The sequence below is a fragment of the Xiphophorus couchianus genome, chromosome 11, assembly GCF_001444195.1.
Source record: "Xiphophorus couchianus chromosome 11, X_couchianus-1.0, whole genome shotgun sequence".
Taxonomy (NCBI): Eukaryota; Metazoa; Chordata; class Actinopteri; order Cyprinodontiformes; family Poeciliidae; genus Xiphophorus; species Xiphophorus couchianus.
The window spans coordinates 16,981,385-17,003,260 of NC_040238.1; the positions used below are offsets into that span (position 1 = coordinate 16,981,385).

General features: G+C 37.6%; 2 protein-coding genes across 2 annotated transcripts; one reads left to right on the plus strand and one right to left on the minus strand.

The window, feature by feature from the left end:
- Positions 1-532: 532 nt before the first annotated feature.
- LOC114152831 (thy-1 membrane glycoprotein) lies at positions 533-2,640 on the minus strand. The gene is made up of 4 exons (XM_028030903.1): positions 2,496-2,640; positions 1,985-2,042; positions 991-1,317; positions 533-913 (listed from the first exon to the last, which is right to left on the minus strand). The coding sequence occupies exons 2-4, from the start codon at positions 2,019-2,021 to the stop codon at positions 816-818; spliced, it is 462 nt and encodes a 153-aa protein (XP_027886704.1). The 5' UTR covers positions 2,022-2,042; positions 2,496-2,640; the 3' UTR covers positions 533-815.
- Positions 2,641-4,467: 1,827 nt separating this feature from the next.
- nectin1a (nectin cell adhesion molecule 1a) lies at positions 4,468-21,530 on the plus strand. Its single transcript, XM_028030901.1, has 10 exons — positions 4,468-4,896; positions 15,576-15,688; positions 16,161-16,419; positions 16,647-16,764; positions 17,054-17,235; positions 17,967-18,084; positions 18,661-18,812; positions 19,126-19,258; positions 19,363-19,423; positions 20,546-21,530. The coding sequence occupies exons 1-10, from the start codon at positions 4,845-4,847 to the stop codon at positions 20,861-20,863; spliced, it is 1,506 nt and encodes a 501-aa protein (XP_027886702.1). The 5' UTR covers positions 4,468-4,844; the 3' UTR covers positions 20,864-21,530.
- Positions 21,531-21,876: the final 346 nt, after the last annotated feature.

The window sequence follows — 21,876 nt, forward strand, 5'->3', positions numbered from 1 at the left end:
ATGTAAATCAAAGGTAAAAACTTGCCTGTGTAAAGTTTATTTTGTTTCATAATAACTTGAATACCGATCAGCATATTTGATGCATGATGTTCATGACTTTGGTGATGGCATTTGACAAAATGTAATGCTTATTGCTTGTTTCATAATTGGTTGCTGTATTATGTTCTTATGGTGCAAAGAACTTTGAACTGCATTGTTGCTGAACTTGACTTGATTCAACTCGGTCTAATCTGGGATTCAAATGTCAAATAAGTGAATCACTTCAAAATAGTTAACGCATTTAGTATTTCATATGGGTTCCAACATTTTACCCAGAGTTATCCTGCATCAAATCTGCGAAAAAGAAACTCTAATTTGCAGAATATCCCATTTCCTGTGACTTTGGGCAGCAAATGTAAATGTTGGCTGGTTGATGGGTTGATTGGAGAATGGACCTTTAATGAAATTCTGCTGGCAAGCCTCATACTTTGAACTGACTATGCATTTTTATTCTTTTCAGTTTTTTTATGAGCACCAAGTAACCAGAAAATCATTGTTTGACTATATATTTAGCATTCTTTTATTGAAAACCAGAACTCCATCACTATATATTCACATGTGCAAGTTGTCACAGTGCATTACATCACAAAAGATTTGTGCAGTTCTGAAGCAAAAGGTCTCAGAACGTCTTGAGTCATCTTCCTCGATAAAAGCATTCTAATGCCGTAACAGCGATAAAACCTAAAGCTGTGGTGTTGATGGATGTGTATGTAGACAGAAGCAGGGCTGGGCTTGTTTGTGTGTAGATAGGCACATGCTAGGGTGTCGCATTTTATTTAGCAGTGTGTATGAAAGAGGAAGATCAGCAGGGGGACAATCCAGGACCACGAGCTCTTCAGAAACAGGCTGACAGCCGAGCAAGGCTGCAGTTGTTCTGCAGGAGAACAGAAAAGTATCAGTGTTGCTTTCAAAGCACCGAACCTCATGTACGTAAATAGCTAATCCACCCACCTTTCTCCACCTTGATACTCTCAACCTGCCCAGATATTTTACACATGTAGGTGGTGTTGTGTGGCAGTGTGTTTGTGAAGCCTTTCAGGGTCATCCTGTAGCCTTGGGGATCAAGCTCCACCACTTCGCTTTTGTCTCTGAACTGGGCCTCTGCAGCCGAGCCGGAAACATTCGTGTTGATCAGGGCCTCCTTGGTTCCAGATGACCAGGAGAACTCGTAGCTGCTGATTTTGTTGGGCTTGGGCTCGATCCGGCAGTCGACTCTCAGGTCCTCGTCCTCTTCCAAGCACACAGAGATCAGCTGAGATTGCACTGGGATCAGCAGCACTGGGTAAAACGCAAACATGGGGCGCGAGAGAAAATGATTGAAGTAGCTAAGTCTCATTTGTAGCGACCACAGACGCCACAGATCAGCCCTTTTAGAAGCATTTAGCTGTCATTACTGAATATCCCAGTTTGACTCTTACAGTTAGCCATAGCAACATCGTACCACATGGTGAATCTTGTATCTGTTTTTATGACCCTGAAGTGTTATAATCAAAAGCTGTTTGTTTGAAAGCGCGTCAGTAAATAATCTGGACAAATGCGGAAAAGCGTTTTGAAATAATCCATGATGAGTTAATAGCGATTAATACCGAAAGTGAAGCTTTTTTAAAAATTTTATTCAACAGGATAATTACATAAAAATAAATGCTTGAACATACAGTAAATTCTCCCCTGTAGAAATAGTCCATATTAGAAATTTCGCATTATTATTTTGTTTCATTTACTCGACTAAATCAGTAAGAAATAGAAATGGTGATATCCTTCAAGATGATATTTCAATAAATATACCCAGTTGCTTCCTTCCTTCTTGAATATGAGATAAAGCAGCTTCTCTAATGAGAACAATCTCCTGATTTTTTTTTATCATCAGAAACTTCTGATACTTCAAAATAGTTTGGCTTAGCTTCTCAGTGCCACACCTTAGAAGTTTCTAGAACTTTACTCTCACCTCCAAGTATCCCACTTAGAATCAGAGATGTGAGCATGTTGAGGAATCACCCATCCAACTGTGGGAAAAATGACAAATGGGTTAATGAGACGGAGGAAGAGATAACACTTAAACTTTAATACTGATGCATGCTAGTTGTTTTCTTTGGCTCGGTGCCAATAACAGCTGAAAATACTAAAATGGATCCTAATTTAGTTTTTTTGTCACAACAAACAGCACATAGAGGTTGGAAAGTTCTGGTCAAAACCAACATGGATGTGTTCAGTGTGAAGAGCCTGACCCGTCTGCGGTCCAAAGAGATGACGTAGCATAATTTAGAGCACCGTTGTCAACATTAAAAGCCATTTTTATATGTCTTAATGTTGTTTTTTTTGTTATATTATTTGGAATAAATTAGCCTCTTACTTTTATCCATCATGTCTTTATAGCTCCATGTTCCTGCATCTCATCCTCAGTACTTCATATTTACTCTCTAATCCACAGTTAATTAAAATCCCTGAGGGACTCTTACCTCCTGTCAAAGCTGAATGATGCAGCAGTTCCTTTCTGCTCCACTTGTAAAACGCTAAGCGGCTGCCAGGAGTCACCTCAGTGTGCAGCACTGCAGAGCATCCCACCACTGAGAAGGAGTGGGAGCAGCACACAGAGGCGGAGGGAGACAGCGGGAGGGAGGGATGATCCTGGACCAGAAAGAGCGCTGATTCGTCTTTTTCCTCTGCAGTGGCTGACGGAAGCAATGAGCTGGCTGTCTGTGTGTGCTCAGAGGCAAAACTCGGGCATGGTCATCGCTTTTCGCCAGCAAGGTGTTGTCTGACCTTGTCTCTTTCCCTCTTTCAAGTCCTCGCCTGTGTCTCATGTTCTAAGTCATGCTGGCCTGATTTGCCCTTCATGCCTCTGTCCAGTTTGTTTCTCTAAGTGTTTCTCAAAAAGAGGAAGTGTTTTGTGCACCAAGCAGTCTCATTATGATGTTCAAATACAAGAAGATTATTTCTAATGAGAACATGTGCATTGCTTTGCATTTTGTTATGTTGCCAAAATAAAATGTTATGTTTTATTGGTGTAGGGATGGTTTTCTTGATAAGTACAAGAAAGCTTGTCAGAAAATGACAGTATATCTATATCTTAGAATCACTTAGCTGAAGTCTACACCTACACCTAATTACCAGACTTAAAGATTTACGGTTATAGAAACTCTCCAACCAACCTGGTGGGTGTCTGGGGTTCACCCTCCAGCAGAGAGCGGCGCTGTTAACATAGCTAGAGGTTCAGGGTAACTGAATGCATGTGCACTCCACACTTTTCAGTATTCAATCTGTAAAATGTTTTGAAAACCATCAGCTAAAGCAGGTTTTTAGCACAAGAACAAAAGTAGTCTATGCCTGCCAAATAAAACTACAAATACAAGTTAAAATAGAATTAAACAGTTAAAATCCTGCTTTAAGCAATTCTTCAGTCTATGCAGCATATAGCGCATTCTTTCCTTTTACTTTTTGGTTTCCTCCCTGAGATAGTCTGCCCGAATAAAAACCCACTGTCATGTTTTCACAGCATCTCTGGATTCCATGACTCATTTGTGCCCCTTCAGAAATTTCCATCACTGTGCAGCTAAAATAAAAGCTCAGTGTCTCCATCTGGAGGTTAGTAATGGGAGGTGTATAAAATGTAAGATGAAGGTAAACGTATTTGCAACACAATGTTAATGTTAGGTTAGGTTAAAATCAGGTATAAAGAAAAAAAGAATCAAAAAATCAAATCGGGATTTATCCTCAAGTGAAGAAGTTTAGAAATAAATGTGCAGAAACTTAAACTGGTTCTTGGAATGTGTGGCTTTAAAACCAGGGCAAAAACAATCAAAATTATAATTAATCGCCTGGAAAATGTGAAAGCAGACATGGTTTTTACAGGAAACCCATCTTTTGGATTCATAAGTATAAAACCTCGAGTGTAACCAATGCAGCCATTTTAATTCATCAGCGTACAATACCAAACAACGTTGTATCAAGTTTATTGCATAATACTGAATAAATAAAAAATGTTCAGTTCATCCAATATATATTTATATAGTAGAGTAGTTTTAACTCTTTCGAGTCTTAGAATTACTCAATCACTTATAATAACTTATATATAATAATTAACACCAATTCTGAGAAGGACCAAATAAAGTGTTGATTTAATTCTACCAAACCACCAAAGCCTCAGAAAGTATGCCGTTGCGCCCATGGAGGCCAGTATCCAACTAGTAAACATCCAACTGTAATGTAATAGGATACAAAAATGCAAAAAAATAAAATACAATTTTTAAGAAAAACATAAATTATGTATTATGAGATAATGTTTTATTACAGATAAATTTTTGTACTTCATAAAATAAACATCCAATTGAAGCTCAGGTAAAGGGGGCCCCTTCATTGACAGCCTTAAAGTCCGTAGCTCCGTCCCTGTCTGGACTGTTAATTGCGTCCTCGGATCACAACTTTTAATTTCTCTACAGAGGCGCCCTGTGCTGCCCGGGTTGCTCGGCTCAGCCCCCACAGGCTGTTTGTCGGTCGGGGCTGGGGGTAGTCTATCTCGGAAATAATCTGCCCACGCGTTTAAGCGGCTTTATCCCCGCCGAGCCTCAGACCGCTGCAGCTCCGGCTCCACACGCTGAGCGCCAGAAAGAAAAAGTGACACAGGTCACACTGACCAGTTGGAGGTTGCGCACGGCTTGTGACACACATGAACGGACTCTGGTGCTGAAGCTGAGTCTATTTCTTTACTTTTTTTAAAAAAAATAAACAATTATTATTCCAAGAGCCAAGAGGAGAAGGTTACTCTAGGGATTTAAACACAGACAGAAACTGGCAACGGTGTTCAGGACATGGAACAGGCTGGACTTTGGATATTCTTTGTGACTACTTGTGTTATTTCAGGTAAGGTTGATTTAACAAAAAGAAAGAAAAAAAATCACTTCTTAACTTATCTGAAGTTTCATGTATTCACACATTAAGTACTTTGTGCGGCAATATTTAAAACATTTTTATTCACCAACTAAGATTTATCGGACCCCTGTGTTTTAATTCATTCAAAATGTTCATTTTAATTCCTGTGACAACATAGTAGTGATGCCTTGTTTTTTTTTCTTCTGATAGTCTCCTCTTAATATGGAAAACTCAAATCATAGACACTTTTATAAACATTTTTAAATACATATGTTCAAGTGTAAATGTAATTTACCTATATTTTCTAAGTGAAACTGACGCCTAAGTGGCAACAATGTAATGTTACACTGCAGTCCAAAATTAGGCTTCTGTTTGTGTATTTTGCTTAAGTAAAAGTACAAGTAATGAAAGAGTAAAATTTACATAAAGAGATAAAGAAATATGAGTAATTCATCCTCAGCATAAAAAATGTGGACTTAATATTAAATAAATTGTTCTTACTTGCTATTTTTTACTGTAATGATATAACACAGATCAAGCATAACATTTTCACCTCTGACAAGTGAAGTGGATGTCTTTCTGTCCTTTGGTGGGATAGCTTCAGGCAGCATTCGTTCTCAAAGATGATGTGTTTCAAGCAGGAAAAACTGGCCAAGTAAAAACGGTTTGACTGACGTTGAGAACGTCTGATGACTAGATCATGGGGTGAAAGGATTTTCACAATTGCAGATGCTGTGGTTTATTCCCAGTCTGCAGTGGTAAGTATCTACATCAATGAACTGGCAACATGATCATTAGCAGCCAAGGCACATTGGTGCAGGTGTGAGGACGATGGCTCCTTGGCATAACTAAATAAAAGGACATTTAATTTAAGGAAAGAGAAATATTTGATTATCCGGACATTTCTGCATGTTGTGTTCTGTCAACATTGTTTTATGTTTCTTTTGGGTTTCATTTTGTTCAGCTTGTGCCAGTCATTCCCTGTTTTATTCTGCAATGCGGGTTCTTTGTCAGTCTTCCTTCCTGTCTTTTTGTCTCACTTCTGGCTTTGTTGCCAGCACACCTGTGTGGATTTACAGTCCCGGTTTCCTTTATGTGTATTTGTCAGATCCACATGTTTATCTCTGCTTCATAATGATTTCCTGGTTTCTGTTATGGTGTGCCTTTGCCTCCCTTTGTTTAGGGTTTCGTTAGTTCATTCTTCACATTGAATCTGATCCTGTATCAAATAGTTGCTTCCTGTTTCTTTAATGTTGTCTGCATATGCTTATCCTGTCCCCTGTACCATGATAACATGGATCATTTGGGATTGAGCAAAAATACCACAATACTGCTCTGTTTAATATTAATATTAAATATCTACAGTAATGCATTTTTGTTCACCAGTAACAAATATAAAAAGTGGCGAATGAACCATTTTTGACACATTTTGGCGTAGATTTTAAGTTATGTCAACCTCCCCATGCAACAGGTAACCAGAGAGTTTGACATCTGTCATTGAGCGTCTTGAGAAATAAATCTGTTTAGGGTTTTTCCATCTGAATATTTATATTTTTCACTCCCAAAAGGATTTTATTTCCTGCCTCTATCACAATGACCAGTTTTACTACGAATTTTCAAAAGCTTGTATTATTTTAACTCAGACGCCACACCATGTATAGCTCTTCCGTTTTCAACTCAAACCTGCATCAGACTCTTCCAATCTAAAGGATTTAAGATTTCAAACTACACTCAATAATAACCAGCTGCTCAGCAGGACCTACGTATTGTCTGCCTGAACTTGACCGCAGTTAAAGAAAAGCAGAAAAACTAAAGTGAGTGCTGGTTTAGATGGCGTAGATGTGTTTGTCTGGAGGTTTATTGTGTGTGTGAATGAATGGACCAACTCATGGCCACTGTGACAGGTGCAGCAGTGTAATCACTGTAAGCTTGGGCCACACATTAAAGCTGGCATTCGATCTGTGGCTGCGTCGTACATGGAGGGAGATGTTGTGACATCAGCTGTGATTGCTTTTTTCCCCCTTTCCTTTCTCAGAATAATAAAAGCTTTCTCTGGAAGCTGGGCAGTAACTTGCTGCTGTGCACACATATGTATTAGTAGTGTGTGCCATACGATTGTTATGTTGAAGGACACAGCATTGGATTAGAGCTGTGCAGGAAGTGACAACAAGATTGTTGCCAGGGCTGCTGGCTGCTGCTGCTGGGTATTTTTCTGTGGATGTTTTGGAGCGGGTCGGTGTGATCCGGGGCCACCTGGCATCGATCAGTGATGAGTGCTATCACAATCGATTATTTTGTTTTTCCTCTTGCATTAAAACTTTGAAATCCCCAGCAGGGAGGCACGCAGAAAAGGCTGAATGAGACGAACAGACAGGCTCATGCATTTCTGCGTAATCCACTGCCCACAGCTGGAACACACAGACGCTACTCTACAGAAATAATCCCGCACAAACACGCTCCTTCTGTCCGCTCTGCCTTTTGTTTCCCTCTTTTTTACTCCACTCTCTCCGGAGTGTGCAGATTGAAACCATCTTTCTGCCTGATTGCCCCCTCAGTCTGGTAAAGTTTCTCCCCGGGTGTTTTCTTCGTTTCTCCTCATCCCGTCTCCTTTTTGCCTTTTGTGTTCTCATGTTATGTCTCAGCCACACATGCAGCAGTCACCATAATCCTGTGAGCTGCCTGCTGAACGCCGGCCAAGCGTACTCGCCACGTTCCTGCCACGGAGATTACGCACCCACATAAACTCACATACACACGCGTGAAGACACGTGTGTGCACTGACTCTGATCAAAAACAAGGGCAGAATTGATTTCAGTGGCAATGCAGCACTGTGAGAAAACTGTATTCAGTTTTTTAAAATTTTTGTTAACATTTTCTTTGAATCATCAAGCAAATTTTAATAACCAACCTGAGTTAATGTTCAAGTAATTATTTCACCAGGAGTGATTTCTGCCTGAACTGTAGAATCTGTAAAATTGAGAAATCAGGTAAACATAACCTGACTGACATCATGGATTTGGCTGAAAGATCTGAAGAAAGCAACATGTTATGCCCTGAACTAAAGCTCAAAAGCAGGTGATAAACAATGTCACCAACACTGATTAGTCTGCAGATGTCAGAAAGCCATCGGTAAAACTTTGAGACTCCAGTGAACCACATAGAGAACCATTACACACAAGAAGAGAAAACATGGACTAATGGTGAACATTCCTAGTAGTGGCCAATCTGCCACAGTTACTCCAAAAATGCACTAACAACTCATCAAGGAGGTCACAGAAAAATGAGAGGTTCATGAGTGTTTATGATTCAACCAAAAGAAAGAGGCTGGGTAACAGTGACTTCCATCGTGCACTCTTATTAAAATATCTTGATAATCTTCTGTTGTCGTACAAGAAAAAGCAGAACTGTTTAGGAGGCATGTATACCATTCCATCTGGTAAACATTTAAGCAACATTTCAGAAAAAAATAAATAAAATGTCAAACATTCTGGCTGTAACTTTGGTATGGAGTTGCTTCTCTACGTACATGGAGACACGGATGACTTTCTGTATTTAATGTTACCAGGAATTTTACTCTCTACCAGGAAATCCTGATTAACTTAAGCTCAAACACTGTCCAGGTTGAGCTTTTTCTCCCCATCAATGAATGAAATCATCATATGAAAACTGCTGTTTGTATGTATCCAAGTCCTCTATATTCAGTATGAAAATTTGTTTTGTGATCTGAAACATTTAAGTCTGGCGAAGATACAAACACAGAAAAAACCCCATAAAGGGGCAAATACTTGTTCATAACACTATAAATCACCAAAATATATGACAACTTTTGTCAGGGAACTGTAAATACTATGGGCCTTTTCAGTTTTCAGACTTTTCAGCATCCCTGATCACAAACCTCAAAAAGCAGACGGGGCATGTAATCCCCGATCAATCACAGATTCTATGACAGAAAGATTAAACAGTTAATCTGCCCTCTTCTCTTTCTCTCGCTCTGTGAACTTTTTAAAAATCTTTTGATCCATCACATGCCATCATTGTTTTCGTCTGATATCCATTTGAGCAAAGGGTTAGCAAAAGTATTACTACAGACGAGATTTTAAAATGAAAGCCATTTTGAAGAGAAGTATATTTTGAGACAAAAATGTTTGCAGTTTTGTCAAAAAAAAAAGCCAGATTTACAACTGTAAGCTCTTAGATTTGTGATTTTTTTTCTGTTTGTGACAAACAAAAAAAGAGTCTTAGTTTTTGTTAAAACAAGTATTTCTAAAATCTCGTCTCATTCTTGTAAACCCAGAGTATCACATGTCTTCTTATCTTAGGAACCGAGTCACAGGCGGCTCCTTGAGGATAGTTAAGTATGATATAGAACAACTTACAGAAGTAGAAATTACTTGAAAATAGTAATGTGTAAACATTACTAAAATTGCGTCTCACCTCTAACCTTAAACTGAGTATAAGGTGGGTTGTTGTGTTTCAGTCCCATTTACTAACCCATCAAATTCACTTTGAGTGCTTTCTCTCAACCACTCTGAGAAGTAGTATGCTAAAACAAATTATGAGTGAGGACAGGATTAATACTTTTGTAACTTGTGCAGCAAATTTTCATGACAGCAAGAGTTACACCCTTAAGCTGTGATGTGTGTGGAAGATAGAAAAACAGAAATATCTCTGATATCTTAATGTAAAATTGGAAGCAGATGAGGCTTCAATACAAAGGTTGCATGTTAGATACCATCTAAAAGAGAACAAAAGGAAGTGGAATAGTGTTTTATTGTTATTTTTTCACTTTGACATATTATATTTTAAGCAATCCACTGAAAAAATAATGGGGTGGCGACCTTCCAGGGTGTACCTCGCCTCTTCCCTAATGACCGCTGACGGATACCAACACCGTACGTCCTGCATGGAAAATCAGGAATGGATGGATAATGATAAAATCAAAAAAAGTTTATAAATCTTTGTTAACACAAAAGGCAGCTCTATCGTAGTTTGTTTCTTCATATTCCAGCCCTACTGGTTGTTGAAGTGAATTTTATCCTGTCAAATCTCAATTTACGATAACCCAGCAAAACAAACCTCAAACATTACTGTCACATCTTGTTTTATAGAAGCTGGACTATATATCAGGTGAGAGATTTTTTTTTTACTGCCCAGTAAAGTGACCTTTTTGTTGTATTTTTAAAAACTTTCAGTCGCAACACCTGCACTTGCCTCAGTGTTTCATTCATACACACAATGGTAAAATTAGCTTTTCAAATAACAGCAAAGAAAGATGCAGGATATCCGTGCAGGATGTGAACAAAAAGCCCCACCGTCATGCTGTGTTGCTCTAACTGTTCCTAAATGTTCCATTCAGGCAGGAAACAGTATTGCTATTGTTGTGCTTCGTTCCCAAGCCCTTTTCTTGCCAGCATGCTCCTGTTTATGGGTTATTGACATGATGAGGTCATTTCCCATACTAGAAACAATAGAAGAATGTGAGCTGACACAATCGAAACGAGGAAGCTGCGAGCGATGTGGGGAAAGGAGGCTTTCTGTACCTATCAGAAAGGTTGTCTTTCTTTGCGATAGCTTCAGTTTAAGCTCCTAATCAGCTCAGTTGCAGAGGTCATCAGGGCGGACTCTCCATGTCTGTGTTGAATAGAAAAGTCATGAAAAGCAAAGACTATTACGACATATTTTATTTCCCTCCGGACAAATTATTTAAAAATACTGGTGTTTTTTCTATATATTCTTAACTGTTATACATAGCTTGATTTTTGTTTTTTGACAAATTTTACCTAGTAAATAATGTTGGGATTTTAGAGACTTCTAGGTTTTTCTATAGTTGAGCGCTAATTTGTTCATCAATGCCAAACACGACGTAGCGACCTGTAGTCTCCAGATCCGCTGTAAGTTTCGAAAGTGAAGATTTATATAACGATTTGTCCAGTGAGTTAAGAGAAGTCAGGAGAAGTTTTGGTGCGTTTTCATCAGAAAAAGAAAAGAACTCACTTCAGATTGAGAAGTAGATTGTTTATTTAATGGCGGAATATTTGAGACTGATTTACCAATTATAGTGGAATTTAAAATGCAATCAGACTACACTGATTGCAGTTTTCTGATCAATCACCAATCTTTAAAAAACCAGGCCTGCCGATTCAGATCAGCTGATTATTTTTATAACGGACACTGCCAGTCCAATATTATTTTGTTAAAAAAAACATTTAATTTTCTAATCTTCCCTCTACTGAATGACAATTTAAATAGTATTTATATTTCATGCATACAAGTTGGAATATAACAAAAATTGGGGGAAATTAATTAATCAAACCTACTTTTCCTTGCTGTGTTTGAGAATGAGCCTACAAGGCTAACAATAATTTTGCCTGTTTATATCAAGCTTCCAAACATTTTACACATAAGTTGCATTTTAACTCCCCTTCTAGCCATTTACAAAATGGTGTCGTGCATTTACATTTTATTCAGTAAAGCCAATGTTGTTGTGAAAAGTTAAGCTTTAAACCATTAATATGTAATATATATCGATGCTGTAACAAGTGTTTTCTTGCAGTAGATGGGTGCTGCACTGCACCCATACTGCCTTTCAGATTTTTTCCAGTCATGCTCACGTAGATTTAATGCATTTCCAGAGAAGATTTTATTTACTGGCAGCATTTATTTGAAGTGGATTAGGCTGTGATGGATTTTTTGTCATGTTTGTTTGGTCTAAATATTTAATCTTTTCAGACTGGGAAGGATGAAATTGACACTTGATGTAAACACCAGGAAATCTGTTCATTGAATTTTTAGTGTAATATAACTCACAATGTTTCCTGTAATCTCCAAAATATTCAACCACCTCATAGCACTGCTGCTAACGTGAGTCACAGCCAGACAGCGGCGTCTGGCTGTGTTCCTCTGGAGTCTTGGCCCAGTTAAAAGTCTCCAGTTCGTTAAGAGTTCATGCACGGACCCCTTCTGAGTTTATCACAGAGGCTGCAGGTCATTTGCTGTCAGTAAAGAGTTTTTAACCACCTGTCTTCCCGGGATTCTGATAGTAGCTATTGATAGCTTCCTCTTTCTGTTACGTCCAGGTGGCGTTGCTGTTGTTCTTTAACTCAAAATTTGGTAATTTACCACTCTGCTTCCAGTTGTATCTCCAGGATTATTTAAGGCTGTTGGTGTATTTTTAAAATCATTTTCTTTCTTTGTGCCACACGAAGCCTTCTCATCTAAAGTTTTTGGAGAATTTCGTTGTCCCAGCAACTAAAGATTTGTGTTATCAGTCCTGGTATCTGAGGTGTTTAATCTGAGGAACACCTGATGCAACCAGCAAATGTATGATTGTATGAAGAATTAGATGCAGAGGGTTCACAATCACTTTAAACTGCCTTGTTGCTGAAATGTGCTATACAAATAAACGTCACTCTACAATGCTTGTAATATTAGTTTCATATAGTCTTTTTGTTTACGACAAACATCTGAATGACCTTTTTAAAATGAAACTATTAATAAAGATAAATGAAGATTTACAGCCTTGTGCAAACACTGTTAAACTTTTCAACTTGTTTGTCTTTTCTTGTCATCTAAAACAAGAAAAAAATATTCGAAAAAGATCACAGTTCACAAAGCTCTAGATTTTATTTTCAGTTTGGACTCTGAGATCTTAAGATTGCGTTCTATGTGTCATGTACAGAAGGTAAATATTTGAACATGTTTATACAGTTTAAACAAGGTCATTGAGACAACCTAAATAATTCACACATAAACAGAAATCAAAGCAAATTATTTCATGATAATCATGATAATATGGGTAAAAAATGGAACAACACAAGAAATTCTGATAAAACATGAAGGAAAAGAAGTATTCAAATCCAGAAAATATTCAGAAAGGATTCTGAGGATTATTAAATCAATATCAGCTGATTTAATAACTGATGGGCTGAAAAACTATCCAAGGGTTGCAGAAAGTGCCACAGCTGGAAAAAACAAAAGTGACTCCCATAAAAAAAGTCTCAGGGACAAACTGTACAAATAGCAACATTTACAGCTGCACTTTCTCTCTTTTCCCTCTTAAGTTCATGGACTGATTTGATTTCTTAGGTTTTTGCTGAGATCTGGTGTGCATTTTTAATCCAATAGAAGAAAAACATGATGAGTCCAATACTTATTTTACTTGCTTAACCTATATTATAAATCACATAGCGTGTAATTTCTGAATGGAAAATTTATTGGACAAGCTAAATAACAAAAAGTTGTGGTAGAGTCAGCGCATGGTTGTTAGCGATTTCAGGCTAGAGTACAAAATGGAATTGATTTTAAATGGTTTAAACACTTTAATTGCTATTTTTCTTCTATTTTAAACAACACTAGCATTGTTTAGCTAAATGTAAACACTGGTGGAGTGATGGCAATAGGTTCCAATTAGGAGGTAGTTAACATAGCCTGCAGTTAACCTTGTTAGTTACTCTCAGCTTTAGGCCGAGTCACGAGGGTCAGTCTCTGGACGTCCATATGTCAGATGTAGAGCAGCAGATGGACTGTGAATTTTCTGATATGGATTTTAATTTCCTAAATCCCACTGCTCCCAGTGTTATTATGTCTCCTCCCAATGCTGCACACCAACACAGAACACATTTCAATCACTATTCAGTACATTTCAATAAATACATTGAGCTTTGATTCAATAAATTAGAATATGCTTGAATAGTTCAATTATGTCCTATTAATTAATTCACTAAGTGAAATAAATTACACAGATTAACTACAGACAGACTGATGTTTTAAAGCTTTTACTTCTGTTATGAGGATTTTTGCCTTACAGCTAATAAAATATATCTAGGATTATCATCTTGCATCAGAACAATTAAAAACAATCTTTTTTTTAAATAAATGCTTGGCTCAATTAAAAATATGTTTAATACTTGCTTAAAGGTTATTTTCTATCTGAGATCTAAGAAATGAGCCTTATCTGAGCACATACATCTTGAATATGATTTGTGTATTTCTGTTTGCTTGTGAATAATCATGGCAGGCTAATCTACTGACACTCTGAATCACGACTTCATAATGTGTTTGTATCCCTGTCCAGTTAAAAATGTGCATTAGTATTGAAATCTTTCAAAAATAGGGAAATTAAATTAACTTACAAAAGCTTTTATATACCAACGTAAGCTGAATTTCAACTCCTGTCAGCTCAACAACAAACACACAAAAATATATGTTATTGTTAGAGATTTTAGCCACATTACTTGAGCTTTATATAATAAAACAAAGCTTAAGCGGATCTCTAACAGACACAGATATGTGAAAATAAGTAGTAGAATAGAATTATCCTTTATGTGTTCAAAATAAACACTGTACTTACTTTGTTAAATGTACAAAGTAAGCAGTTATTAAGACTATGCAGTTATTAAAATAATAAAGGTAGATTCTACTGAATATGCCAGTAAATCCCTCCATTGTTCTGTGGAGGCACAAATTAATTCGTCATGAAATTAATATTGTTTCCAGTCAGAAATAATGTTGGTAAGATTATTTTAAATCTACCTTTGCTAGGGTATTAGTAGTTTTAGTTAAATGTGTAGTAATCTGTATGTAAATTTCTATCCTCTGTGAATTCATACTTTTATTAAAAAATATCCCAGAATTTGCTTGTTGTGTTAATGTGACATTTATTCCCATGGTGGTTGGATGTACACTTTTGACTGGAACTATGAATACAGATGAAAATATGAAAATCAACATCATTTTATGTTGTGCAAATAAATGTAGTTTTTATATGTATTTGTCAAAAGATTTTCTCGAAACTATCAAAACAAAATTAAAAAAAAGTCATGATTTATTACATTAATAACTAATGGGACATTTATTTGAACACACTGTAACAAGAGTTGGCATGTTTAAGATGTATCTTTATCTGTTTCATTGGGTTTCTCCAAGCTTATATAAATAATTTCCATTTGTATGTGTGTTGATTAAACTATCTAAAAGATACACCCACAATGCAACAGTAATAGTAGGGAAATGTGGAGCTTGGTGTTTAGACGTGCGAAGGAAGAGCCCATTAAATGATGGTGTGGATAACATGGATTAAAATAGCTAAATACATCGCAGGTCTTGGCAGACGAGGCACTTTTTGAGGTTAGTTACCTCGCGGGGTGAGAAGAGATCTCTGGGAAACACTGGGAAAAAAATGTGGTTTTATTCAGTAAAAAGTTGTAATTGTGGCCGTGAAACGTTTGCGAGTAATGTGTACATTAATGTCTGAGAATTAGAGCAGGAATTGTTTCACTGTGTTTTGTTCAGTGCTGCTCACTTTGCTGTTTAACCCACATTATAATTAGGACAAATTCCATCCGCCATCACAAAAACTGAACAGGAAGCTGTTTCTACTGATTCTGACAGGCACAAGTAAACAAGCGTGATGCTTGTGCTTTCTCAGTACAGTGGGCGAGGCTCTGCTGTGGATTTGTTAAAGGAGATCAGTAAGTCAGTAGAAGGAGTAACTAAACAAATCCTGCTTATTTATACCTCCAGCTAATCCACAACCTTTGGGCGCAGTTTACCTGCACCTCTGCCAACATGCACCACCTTTTACAGCTCAGCTCACACGTTAAGCATGCTGTGAATTTTATAGCAATTTATTGGCTAAATATTCATTTTGTGTTTCGTTTGTTTGCTTGCAGAAGTAAACGGACAGAGAGTGGAAATGGATGATGGAAAGTCCGGCTATGTTGGCTCAAAGGTGGACCTTCGCTGCCGGTTCATCAACAGTAACCCACCTGTTAAAATCTCCCAGGTATATGTCGACAGTGTTGGATTAACGCAGTCAAACACATGTTAAAATTAAACGCCTCACAAACAGTGTCACGGATTTTCTCTTAAAGTCACATAAAACATTTTAAATTAATGAGAACATTTAAATAACGTGTTCAGATAATGGATGGCGAACATTTAAAGTACCAACAGGTAGTGAATTAAATAATGGGTCATCAACACAGATTACAATGGCTTTTGCTGCTCTGCACCACTGAAATAAAATTGTAGTTGTTGTTTTTTTCTTTCTAAGGGTATGTCCAGTTAATACACGCATCTAAACACAAAAACACTGAATGAGAAGCAAACATTTCAATAATTATTCCATTCAGGTAACAGACAGCAAGACCATGAGTCCTTTTTAGAAAAAAACAATAATTTATTATTTACTTTTGTCAAAGAGTTTTTTGAAATTTCTGCTTGACTCTATTCGATTTTTGTCTCAATTTCTCAAGGTAACGTGGCAGAAACTGGCGAACGGCTCCAAGCAGAATGTGGCGATAGCAAATCCATCGCTGGGTGTGTCTGTGGCCCCTCCTTACAGGGACCGCGTTACCTTCAAGAACGCAGCAGTCAGACGGCGAACTCCGACGTTGGAGGACACGACCATCATCTTTTCTTCGCTCCGCCTTTCTGATGAAGCCACTTACATCTGTGAATACACGACGTTCCCTGCAGGGAACCGGGAGAACACCGTAAACCTCACCGTCTTCGGTGAGAGCATGACCGAGTGACCTTTCAGTGTCTGAAGTGTAAAACACTATTATTTTGAAGGGTAAAACTTTGTATTTTAATATTTTTGGTGGATTCTCCAAGCATAAATAGTTATTATTGTATATAATCCTTGTATGCTCAACAACTTTTAAGCAAAAAGTTGTTGACTGACAGACACGTGTGCATCATCACTGAACATTAACATATCTCCATTTATATTTCTACAGTTCGCCCAACAACCCAGATGAGTTTGTCCACGCCTACACTTGTGGCTCGTTCATCAAACCTAAAAACTCCAGTGGCCACCTGCATCTCCGCCAACGGAAAGCCACCTGGAACAATTAGGTTTGTCTGTATTTATGTTCAAATTAACCTTTCTTTTTTTGAAATACGCAGTGTTTCACCAAAGTGTTCATACTCCTAGGACCTTTTCACATTTTCTAAAAAAAAAACTAACTACAAACTCCATTTTTTGTCATTGTGACAGACCAACACAAAGTACTGTTTCCAAGTAGTGTCTTAAATGTGAAGCGGATGGGAAATGATACATGGTTTTCTAAAGCTTTTACTGCAGTTTTACTGTGATTTAAATGGCAAGTCTTTTGAGATTCGTCTGTCTTGTGTGCGGGAACAGGTGGGAGACGAGGGTGCCTGGAGAAGTGACCACCCGAGAGTACATCAACTCAGACGGGACGTTCACTGTTCAGAGCGACTACATTTTAGTCCCCAGCAGGGAAACCCACCGGGAGACACTGACCTGCGTCACCACCTACAATGAGGAGGTCTACACGGACAGTGTCACTCTTGATATCCAGTGTAAGTCATTCGTGAGAAGCACAAAGTATATAATTCTCTAAATCTTCACCAATTTGAATCCCAACTAACACTGTATGACTCCAAAAGATTAGACTAAGAATCATTGATTGAGGTAATCTTAGCAAATTCTTCCTATTTGCATTCTCCTGGCACTTTTTAAAATTATTATAGTGATCATTTTGCATTTCTAAGGGCCATTTTATCAAGCTACTTTCTGTGTTCTCCCAAGACCTGGCCTTACACCTAAGGCAAAAAAAGAAAAGCCAGAAAATCTGAATTATAATGAGACTTTCTTTTCAACAATTTAGAAATAAGGCAACTGAGACATTATGTCAATGAGCAACACAGGTGGAATTCAAATTCCCATTTATTTTGGAAAACAGCTGAGCAGTTAGAAAATAAATGATGAACTATTAGCTATCAAATCAGATAATATTATGGTTACTGACAAACTTTACGTGGCAGATCTTTTTAACCAGTATTTCAAAAAGTCTGGACATTTTGACGTATTTGCAAGCATTGTTTAATGCTGAACTCAATATCATGTCTGATTTACCTGTTGAATCTCAAATGTCAAAGAGGTCAAAGTTGAATTGCTTTCTTTGGATCCTAAAAAGCCAGCTGGAGCAGATGGTCTAGCTCTTTAAAAAAAATGTCTATTTTATTTATACTTAACATTTTGCCTGGTGAAATAACGGCTAACCTAACTGATATTGCTTCTTCTTCTCTAGATGAGCCCAATGTGATGATTGATGGTTTTGATGGGAACTGGTATCTGAACAGAGAGAACGTCCAGTTGAGCTGCCAAGCCGACGCCAATCCAGTCGTCTCTCTGTACCAGTGGAGACTGTAAGAGTTCACTTACACAGATTTAGTTTTTTTCTTTGAACAATCACAGTTGTTTCCTTACCAGATTAATGCCAGGATAGATTTACCTGACACATCGCAGACATAGTGATGCGATGGACGAAAACATTGTGGTGTATAAGTTCAACTTTTCAGAATACTCATGGGTTGTTATGGGGAAGCTTATTTATTTTCTCAGCATCAGTAAAATCAAAATAACCTCAACTAATCTATCCCGCAACTTAATTCGGTCATCATGTTGTTGATTAGATGGACAGGTGGAGGAATCTCCTTATTTAAAAAAACACAATATCTAAAATTATGGTTTTGAGCCTTCCTGCATGTTTTTGCCTTTAAATAAAATTTCCAATAGCCGGTTATAATTTTCTTGATTAAGTCATGTTGGAGATAAATAGAAATTTGAATTTGCAGGAGGCTTTGGGTCAGATCATTTCCTTATTTATTTGAACTAACACTTTTAAATACTACTCTAAATTGAAACTAAAGGCAACATCGACTATCTAAAGACCAGCTTTTACGCTTACCTTGCATCTTTTGATATGTTTTTTGCGACTGCAGGGTTAACAGCTCCATCCCGAGCAATGTCGAAATCCGAGACAACGTCCTCCTGTTTAAAGGGCCCGTCACATACGAGGTCCAAGGAACATACGTGTGTGACGCCACCAACAGTATCGGGACCAGCTCTGCCTTTGTCGAAGTCAGCGTTTTAGGTAAGGTAGCTAGAGTACGTCTCTTATTCAGCTAATTTATTACTTTTAGGTCCTTCAAAAACTATGATATGTTTAAATGTACAAATTCACTGGCAAAAAAAAAGAAAGAAAAAAGCACTTGAAGAAGCTTCAGAGGAACACTGTTTTGGGTTCGCATGAGGCCGGGTGTAAAGATTTTACACTGACTTAGTGGATATGTGTATTTTAATATTAAGTAGAAAAATTTTTATTTAAATTTTTGAATTATCAATAGGGCTCTTATTTTCTAATAGCTATTGGAAAACTTTTACTTGTGTATTTGCTGTTCTTGCAGAAAAGCCCCTGCCCCAGATTGCAACAGGAGACGTCATCAGTGTGATCGCCTTATTATTGGCTGCTGGCGTCCTGATGGGCATTACTATCACAGTCCTGGTGCTCAAAATAAGAACTAGAAAAGACAGCTCCTCGTATGTGAACGCAATCTCAGATTGTTACATTTTAGTTTTTTCTCAAGGCGATTCCCATTAATTTTGACATGTTTTGCTTTCTCTCTCTAATGCTTTTTGATCAGAGGTGACTCACCATCCAGAAAACTGTCTCAACCCATCAGAAAAAGACCAGATGATTTTCAGGTAACCCGTATGTTGTGCTTGACATTTTCAAATCTCAGGGCTTTGAATCAGTCTACAGTATTATAACCATACTGTAATGTTACTTTTTTATGTTGCTTTATGAGGATAAAAAGGTTAAACAACACTAAACTCAAATGTTACTAAAACGTCCGTTACTGAAAGCCATTTTGGACATTAATCAAGCTCTTTACAGCTGCACCTATTGTGTATTAACCCTTTGTGTCCTAAATTTAAAATCTCCACCTGGATATTGTTTGCTTATTTTAATTGTACACAGTTCTTTAAATGTCCTGTGAGTAAATATATATTGCCATTTTATACATAACAACTGGAACTTTCAATATTTACCAAGTTATTTTTGCAATTTGCCGTCTACTAAGAGTTCCCCCTGATATATTAAACTCACTCCCTATTACAGTGGGGGTGAAATTACCATAATGACCCGATATTGGCCAGAAAGCGCAACGTCTCCCCTTTCAGAAACCATTGGAATATTTCAGATAGCGCAAAGTGTGGTGGAATTGCGGTGCTGAAAATTTGACTAGATCATCACCGCTCAGTTTAGGACTTATAGGGTTAAACACCGCTTACATAACACCACTTCGTTCGTAACACCTTGTGGACTATTGTTATGAAGTTGCCTTAAACAAACACTCAGTAAAAGGTCATGCCCCGTTCTAATGCTGTTGAACACTGAATTTTACATTTTTAATCCCAATATACACACACTATACAAAACAGAGGCACTTCACAAGCAATACACGTTGTTTACAGATGTGACAGGACATTATGTTCCATAAAATTCACATTTTTCATTCCATAGGAAGAAGAAAGAAACCAGTAAATAGCTTTACCAGCTATTATTTTAATGTTTATTTCATTGCTTTAGTTCACTGTGGAGTTGGTCTGTGACAACATTTTTTGTTCCTTTCTATTAAAGTTTCTGAAGTAGTTTATAATGATTTTGAAATCGTGTTTGATATGTCTGGGTTAATTTTTATCTCACATGGCTTAAACTCAAGGATAGCTCGGTTTCCTGCAACACTACTATCAAGCAAAAGAAAAACAGCACAGAGATAATGGGTTTTTGACTTTTAACATTATGATTTTGCTTCTCTGCAGCATGCTGGACGCTTTTATGAGGAACTTCCAAACACAGCTGACTACGTGAGCTACAGACTTGCCTGTAACAAGGAGGATTATCCAGAACCCTACTCCCCACCGATCAACCCCCCTCTTTCATTTCTACCCCAGCAACCCTACCACCCTTCACAAACGATGCCTGTTTTGGGCACCAGCAGTGCCAGCACCCCGTCAAAAAACACTTTTGCTCCACAGACACACACCACAGCCATCTTTAAATACCCGTCTGTGCCAGGTTTGTCATCTCCTCCGCCTGGAGTGGGGCCATATACTTTCCCCAAAGAGCAGTATGTCTGAAGCGGCATCATGTCACAAGCCCAAACTTCTTGAACCTGAACATATGTCTTTAGGAAAGGTTTGGTGAACCTTATGTGAAGCTAGATGGACTATCAGGCAGGAGATCTGCACTATGGACATCTGAGGACACTGAACATTTTGTTGCTGGACTTTCGTAATGTCCTCACTCTTGCTATGTCTTTCTTTGTCTTAATTTAATGTTCAAAGGGAATCTTGTGCTCCATACTCAACGTTTAGGCTAGAAATTGCCTGTTTGAATGAACAATGTTAAGAAAAATGTATTTAATCCAGGTGAAAGGATTACCTTGATGTTGTTTACTCTCCTTACTTTATCCACATTAACATGGTTTTTATAAAAAAGGAAGAAAAAGAAAAACACTTATCATCAATTTACATCAATTCCTGTGTTTTCTGATGACGCACTGTTTTCCTGTTGTATTTAGATACAATCCTTTTATGTAAGGTCTTGGCATTGTCTCCTGGTCTACCATACTTCTGTACTTGTATTTTGTATCTTTTATGGTTTGTTCTTTGTAATGAAGAGAAAAAAAATCTTTATATTCCAAGGGAGTTTATGAAAGTGATGGTCTATTGTTGATATCTGGTGTTGTTGGATGAATGTTGAAAAGTTTAGCAAATAAATAAAAATTATCACATGAACAATTTATGGCTTTTGTTTTAGGTGTCTTTTTGGACATTATGCAACTTTTTTACTAAACAATCAACTTAAAAAGCATTTTCCTCCAAATCCTTTCTTTAGACAGAAACACATTCTTTTATCATTTTGGTGTTGGCATGTTCTCCTCATGCATGTAAGGGTTATCTCTGGGTATGACTTGGCCCTATGTGTGTGAGAATTCGACCGAGACGGAAACTCATTTCAGTCTTTTGCATGCATGCCGGGTCTTATCCTTTTTCAGAGTAATACAATCATCAAATGTGTCAACATGCTGTTCAAGCTTGAACAATGTAGTTTAATTGTTGACAGAAACTCAGTGGAGGGCCTTGAGGCC